The sequence below is a fragment of the Anguilla rostrata genome, chromosome 3 (genome assembly GCF_018555375.3).
Source record: "Anguilla rostrata isolate EN2019 chromosome 3, ASM1855537v3, whole genome shotgun sequence".
NCBI lineage: Eukaryota > Metazoa > Chordata > Actinopteri > Anguilliformes > Anguillidae > Anguilla > Anguilla rostrata.
In genome coordinates, this window is record NC_057935.1 from 70,826,576 (window position 1) to 70,834,075 (window position 7,500).

Here is a 7,500-nt window from a genome sequence, read left to right on the forward strand (position 1 = left end):
CCGGCTCTGTTTACGCCACGTCGAGAGATGGCTTTGCGGAGGCCGAGTCGTCATGGAGATGATTATCAGGAACCTTCCATTTTATTACCCGCTCCGCTCTGATTGTTATGATTAATACGCACACATCTCCGCCGTCTTCACAAGAATGGAGGTCTTTTCTGTTTTTTTTTTTTTGTTTTTTTTTTTTACTGAAAAATGCTGCCGCAAAGTGACAATTGCCCCAGATGTTTTCCCCTGTCCTGTTTAAGTTAAACTGGCGATTTGAAAGAAAAGAAAAGAAAAGAGAGAGAGAGAAAGAAAAGGAGAAGGGGTCCGTGGACATCTGTGGGATTGTAATCTGGGGTTATTGTGAACAGATTTTATTTTTTATTGTTTTTGTGCGCGGTGATAGGCGAGGAGAAAGACGATGTGAGGCAGCTGTTTAAAAATTCATCGCTGAGACGGGAAGCGTGTGAACGAGACATATTCAGCTTTTAATTGATTTATGATTAGTGATGAGGGAGTGAGGCAGCCTATTGTGGCACCAAAAAGGGGTGGCACCGCTATTAGTTGTCAATCACCTGCTTGCTTGAACCAATCAGAAAAGCTTTTGCTCTTCACAACGAAACACCACATTTGGTTCCAGTCAGTTACTGGTAACACAGTAAGTAGCGCTACCTGTCTTTGGTGTGATGGCGCCTTATTTCCATTGCAGAGTACTGTATAGCGGTATGGTGGATACTGATATGTGATATGTATATGTGAAAATACAGTGAGTTTTTGTATTAATTGCTGAAGAGTTTAAATTTTTCCCTCTGTTGGAGACGATTTTAGAGGGAAAAAATTCAAAGTGATATATCAGTTGCCCCTATTTTAGCTCTCTTTCCTAAGTTTAACTGTCAAATCTTTGAAGCCGTATATATTTTTTTTCTGGCTGTGACTCCTTAAATGCTTTTAGCACTTAAGTAGCATGGGGGCAAAAGTATGTGCGTCTACAGGTGTACCCCCCCTCCCCCTTGCACCCCGCCCCCCCACCCCCCCCAAAGCCACTTGTGTCTCAGCGCAAGTGCGACTCTGTAGGGGGGGTGGGGGGGCAGCGGGGGAAGCATGAGAGTGAGAGATAGAGAGAGAGAGAGAGGGAGAGAGAGAGGGAGATAGCGTGAGTGCCAGATTGGGGGTATGGTCTCACAGGCCGGGGGTCTAAGAGAGGGTTACGGCTCAGCGCCCCCATCTGCCGCAGCTGTCCGGCCCCCTCCCCTGAGGAGGAGGAGGGGGGGGCGGCGAGGGGGGGGGGGGGCAGGAGCACTGATCAGGTTATTAGCACTGCACGCCAGAGAGAGCGGTACGCACACAACAGCTGGTGCCAGAGTCTGGGCCAGTCTAGCAGAGATAATCAAATCTTTCCCCCTCCTCTCTCTCTCTCTCTCTTTCTCTCTCATCCCTCGCTCCCTCTCTCTCGATGGGTCTTTCTTCTTCTACTTTTTAAATCTGCGCTCCCCCTTTCTCTCCTCTATTTGCCACTGAGTGATGTCTGCCCTCCCTCCCTCTCTCCCTTCTTCCCTTCCTCTCTTTCCCTCTGTTACTTTCCCCTTCTCTACCCCTCTCTTTCTCTGCTCGGTTTGTCTCCTCTTTCAGCTGAAATGTCTCATTCTGAAATGTTGGCCATTGCCAGGAAATAACCTGCAGTAGCATTTTATCACTGCGCAAACGAACAGAAGAGCTCCAAAAAAATTATTTAGAAAAACCGCACAAACATGTTCCGCGTTTGCCTGACGTAACGTAAACACTGTTTTTTTTTTTTTGCACAGAATCGGGCGTGTGTGCATTCAGCCATAAGCTTTAACCGCGACGCCGTGGTGGGTCAGCAGGAACTGTTCTCTAGCGGGCCCAGTGAGCGGGGAGAGGAGAGAGGGAGAGACAGAGAGAGGGAGGGACAGGCTTGAATGTTCAACACCTGTGTGATTTTTTTTAGTGTGCATACTTTCTGTCATACATTTTTCAAATCTGAGGTAGATGCTGTTACTTATAGCCTGAAAGCTCACATTTTTTTTACCCTTTTTTTTGGAATGTTTGTTTTCTTCATAATCCTGAGCGAGTGTTCTAGAACTCTGTCGCTTCCAGTCACGGGCAGTGACTGTGACATCAGCATCAGAATGTTCGGCTGAGAACACTCTGATCGCATCTTTGTGACCTCACACTTGACAGTCTTAATCCACAGTCAAGTAGCACAGTGACCCCCTCCAGCACTCAAGTCTCAAGTGTATAAACATGCTTTCTAGCGGAAAGAACAAACCTTCCCCCTCCCTCCCTCTTCTCCCCCCTCCGTCTCAGGGCTGGCTGTGCGAGCTGCTGCGCTGGAAGGAGAGCCCCACCCCCGAGAACCGCACCCTGTGGGAGAACCTGTGCACCATCCGGCGCTTCCTCAGCCTGCCGCAGTCCGACCGCGACCTGGTGTACGAGGAGGAGTCCCGGCACCAGCACAACGAGCGGCTGCACACCGTGCTTCACCTGCCCGCCGACCCGCAGGTGAGCCCCGCCGGGGTCAGGGGTCAGGGGTCGGGGGTCAGGGGTCAGGCTCTGAGGCCGCTGAAGAGACAGAGCAAACGCACGCTCAGCAGAAACGCTTCCGAAAGGCTCCTCTGTGTCCCCACAGAGCAACTCTACCAAGTTCAAGGGTGCTTTGTCAGGCAAACCAGTTCAGTCTGGCAGCATTCAGCGTGGGCGGCAGTGTAGTATAATGGGTAAGGAGTTGGTCTTGCAACCTAAAGGTCACAGGTTCAATTCCCCGGTAGGACACTGCCATTGTACCCTTGAGCAAGGTACCAAACCGGCATTGCTCCAGTATATATCGAGCTGTATAATTGGATACAATGTAAGTTGCTCTGGATAAGAGCGTCTGCTAAATGCCTGCAATGTAATGCATTCATATCTTCCAAAGAGGGTTCCATAAAGAACTAAAAAGGGTTCCCCCAATAGAGACGAGAATCCAAAGTAACTTTTTTTTTCTGAGAGTGTATATACCCTGATCCACGCTGTGAATAAGCACGCACCTGCAAACTGAGATTGTGTGTGTGCGTGCCTGCGTGTGTAGTATACACTCTGCCTGAAAAGGAATTATAAATATATGTTGACTTTATAAGAATATATAATGATGAATATATTTCTCAGAAGTGCACAATATATTGCAATATATGAAAGCAGCAGTAATTTGTTCATTTGTCCATGTCTTGGGAAGTGTTGCAATATCTGATTGTATATATTACTTCAATATATTTTCAGAATAATCAGTTTCCCTAATGCCAACATGCAAACTGCATTTGCTCCTCTAAGTTCAGTGCAGCCCATGTCACTCAGTGTAATAAGCCCCATGCCCCCCCCCACCCCAGCACCCCCTCCCCTGCTCCACCCCTTACACCCAGCACCTCTGATTAAATTGACTTTCCACACTGCCAGCCAGAGTCATTACAGTTGCGCAGAAAAGATCCACACACACACACGCAAGCATACAAGTACACATGCACTCAGACACACGGGTTGCACGCAAGCACACACACACACACACACACACACACACACACACGTGTATACACACACACGCTGCAGCCCACCCGTGCATTTCATCCTACACACACACACACACACACACACATGTATACACACACACACACACACACACACGCACACGCACACGCACACACACACACACACGCACACGCACACGCACACACACGCACACACACACACACACGCACACGCACACGCACACACACACACACACACACACCCCATTTTTGCACCAGTGCTAAAGCAGGAACTGCACCTCTTTCTCACACCACAACTTCTCTTTCTCCTTTATGTCCTCCCCTGTTCCTACCTCTCTCTCTTTCGGCCCGATCCCTCTCTTCCCCTGTCTTCCTCTCTTTCTCCCTCTCCCCCATCTCTCTCTCTCTGTCTCACTCTCACACTCTCTATCTCTCTCTCTCTCACATACACACTCTCCCCCTCTCTCTCTCTCTCTCTCTCTCTCTCTCTCTCCCCTCTCTCTCTCTCTCTCTCTCTCCCTATCTCTCCTCCCTCTCTCTCTCACACACACACTCTCCCCCCCTCTCAATTCAATTTTCAATTTAAGTTGCTTTAATGGCATGAAATACAGACATACTTATTGCCAAAGCATACATATATAATATGTAAAATAATAATAATATAAAAATAATAATGGTAAATGTAACAATATATACAAATAACAGCATTGACAGCAACAGAAGTAAATCAATAAATATGTACAATGTTTATATGGGGTGGGTGGTCACTCACTGTTCCTCAGGTTATGGCAGGCTGAAATGAACTGTGCCGCAATTGGGGCTTTCCCTCTCTCTCTCTCTCCCTCTCTCTCTCCCTCTCTCCCCCCCCCCTCTCGGAGGCGTAAACAGTCTGTTGGCGGTGCGGTCTTGATGAGGCCTTTGCGCGCTAGGGGGAGGAAATGCCCCATTAGAGCTGGGGGGGCCCCGCCCTGACACTGCCCCCGCCCCCGATCGCTAAGAGACACCGCAGACCCCATATTAATAAACGGCGGAAGTAAGGGAACGTGCGGGGAGCGGGACCGAGCGTGTGCGATCCTGGATAGGGGGCGGAGCCTGAGTGACTTGACAGGAAGCGGCTGCTGTTTTCGTGAGAGTGCGGATCCTGTCCCCTGCGTGTGATGATGCGTACGCCCGCTACGTTCCACACATTCCTCCTGACCTGTGCTAACCCCTCAGATATGGGCAGTGTGCTCAGGAAGGGAAGTGCTTTCCATTTGAGGTCTCGTCCACATGCTGGAACGGAGCAGAGCAGGCTGAGTCATTGCTGTCCTCCGAAGACCCGCCAATTCATTTTTGTCCCCAAAATGTTCCTCACACTGACAACCCTTTTTCATTTACACTTTGAAGAGTAGGTTCTCTTTTTTTTTTTTTGCAATGTTTTTTCAACATTCTGAGTCAGTGTTCGAGAACTCCGGTGCATGCAGTTTACTGGCAGCGATTGTTACATCAGAATTGGAATCTTCAGTTGAGAACATTCCAATCGCATATTTGTGACCTCACAATACAGCTAATGCAGTACAGCTCACATAGGTAGCATACACTAGTGCACTCTGCAGTGTACAGGGGGCAATGCGTCAGACCTGAGACTGACCTGACCTGACCTGAGAGTGTTTCCTGGAACAATCCCATCATCACGCCAATACTGTTCACTTCCTGTGTACTTCCCTGTTACGCACCCATCCTGGATCGATGAGCAGCACACGGACACTTTTCCTGTCCAGCTGTATCACGATCGAAGGTCAGCGAAGACCAAGGGTGTTGAAATGAAATATGGGGCCCAGCCTTGAGTATAAATACGTTCGGTGTACTGAAGCGTGCCGACAGCCTGACCAACAACCGGAGATGGTACATCGGCGGTGATGTACCGCCGACTTCTCTGCACTTCCCGTTGAAACTTTTATAGCTGCACCGTTTGACCTGCAGATTTGCAGGTGTTCATGAATATTCATGTGGCGGGCAGATAGGTTTGTGTCGGGTTCCTTCTCTGTTTACCCGTGGAACCTTCGCTAGAGTCACTGCAGCGGACGAGCTGAGAAAAATCCAGAAGAACCCTGCTCGCCTGAGAGCGTTTGCACGTAGCGACCGTTGCAGAAACGTGTTAGCAGCGACCTGAATGCTGTAGTCACTGGGTTTTTTCAGCAAGGGGTCTGCAGACCCCTGGAGGTCATTGAAGGTACTGCAAGGGGGTCCCTGGCCAGAATTGAGATACAGTGACTGTACATATTTCTAAATATAAAACCTTTTTTTGAATATGACACTTTTTAACTTATGATGGGGGGGGGGGGGGGGCTGGATGCCGTTTTGCCAGGGTGGAGGGTCCCTGGACCAGAACACATTGTCAGTAAAGCTATAGTCAGTAAAAGGATAGAGCAGTGGAGTACTGGCTTCCAGCGGTGATGGATGAGTTGTGCTTGCTGCCGCTGCCGTTACAGTTACTGCAGCTGTTCACGCTGCCATTGCCACTGCAGTTACCGTTACAGTTACCGCTGCCTTTACCGTTACCGCTGCCTTTACCGTTACTGCTGCCATTACCGTTTCTGCTGCCATTAGCGCTGCCGACCGTTACTGCTGCCTTTACCGCTGCATTTACCGTTACCGCTGCCTTTACCGTTACTGCTGCCATTAGCGCTGCCGTTACTGCTACCACTGCCGTTACCGTTACTGCTGCCGTTACCGCTGCCTTTACCGTTACTGCTGCCATTACCGTTACTGCTGCCGTTACCGTTACTGCAGCTGTTCGCGCTGCCGTTACCACTGCAGTTACCGTTACCGCTGCCTTTACCGTTACCGCTGCCATTACCGTTACTGCTGCCGTTACCGCTGCCTTTACCGTTACTGCTGCCATTACCGTTACTGCTGCCGTTACAGTTACTGCAGCTGTTCGCGCTGCCGTTACCACTGCAGTTACCGTTACCGCTGCCTTTACCGTTACCACTGCCATTAGCGCCGCCGTTACCGTTACTGCTGCCATTGCCGCTGCCATTATCGCTGCCGTTACTGCTGCCATTAGCACTGCCGTTACTGCTGCCATTAGCACTGCCGTTACTGCTGCCGCTGATGCAGGGACGCCCCTGACTCTGAGCATGAGGCCGCGGGAATGCGTTCTCGCGGCGGTGTGCGGGGCCGCAGATGGCGCGTGGAGCCGTCTGCCAATCCCGCGGGAGTAATCAGCGGCGGATTGTGTGGCTGCGCGGGTACGGCGACGCGCGGACTCCCGGGAAACCCAGATTTTTTTTTTTGCGGGATTCCTTCCTTCCCCCTCTCGCTCATCCTTTCTGTGTGAGCGAACGGAAAGGATCGTCGGGGATTGGGAACAGCGTCGGCGCGAACGTGGGTCAGACATCGGCGCGGTCCTGTGTAGCACTCCCGCGTGTCTGCAGCGGCTGGTTCCTGTTTCCGAGTCGCGTGATCTTGGCGTACGATGGCTTATATCGTCGCTGCCTGCGGGGGTTTGCTCTCAGATTTGCGGCCGAACGCTGACTCGGGATCGGGCTGATGTTATTTCTCTTAATGGCGGGGGGGGGCAGGATTTGGGCCGGAGCAGCTGAGCCTTGATCAGTTGTTGGACAGAAAACTTGACGTTTGTAGAATTATGTTGGATCCCGCTGGTGGGACTGAACACTGAACAGAGCGGAGTTACGGGGTCCCTCGTCCCCCTTTGACCCCCTGTGGTGAATCCCGCCCCCCCCCCCCCAAACCCCACAGGCCGAGTACCTCCCTGGAGTGCCTCTGTTTCGGACACATGGGTCAGACCCTCGGTCCGCTGTGGAGCCAGTCGGGACTGTCTGAACGGAGCAGGGGCAGTTAGCGTCCTCCTGCTAGCGGGCCCGTCCCAGTTAGCCTACCGCGGGATTGTCGCCAAACCCCCCCTCCCCCCTCGCTCCCCTCATCCCTCCTCCCTCGCTCCTCTCTGTTTTTTTGGGTTTTTAATAAATGGGGA

At 51.1% G+C, this 7,500-nt stretch overlaps 1 protein-coding gene across 2 annotated transcripts in view; it reads left to right on the top strand.

Moving 5' to 3' along the window:
* The window catches only part of satb2 (SATB homeobox 2), a 60,329-nt gene that overhangs the window by 47,755 nt on the left and 5,074 nt on the right, over nucleotides 1–7,500 (top strand). For both annotated transcript variants that reach the window (XM_064329591.1, XM_064329592.1), the window contains exon 12: nucleotides 2,311–2,505. In XM_064329591.1, coding sequence (XP_064185661.1) covers nucleotides 2,311–2,505 — 195 coding nt within the window. The remainder of the gene's footprint in view (nucleotides 1–2,310; nucleotides 2,506–7,500) is intronic.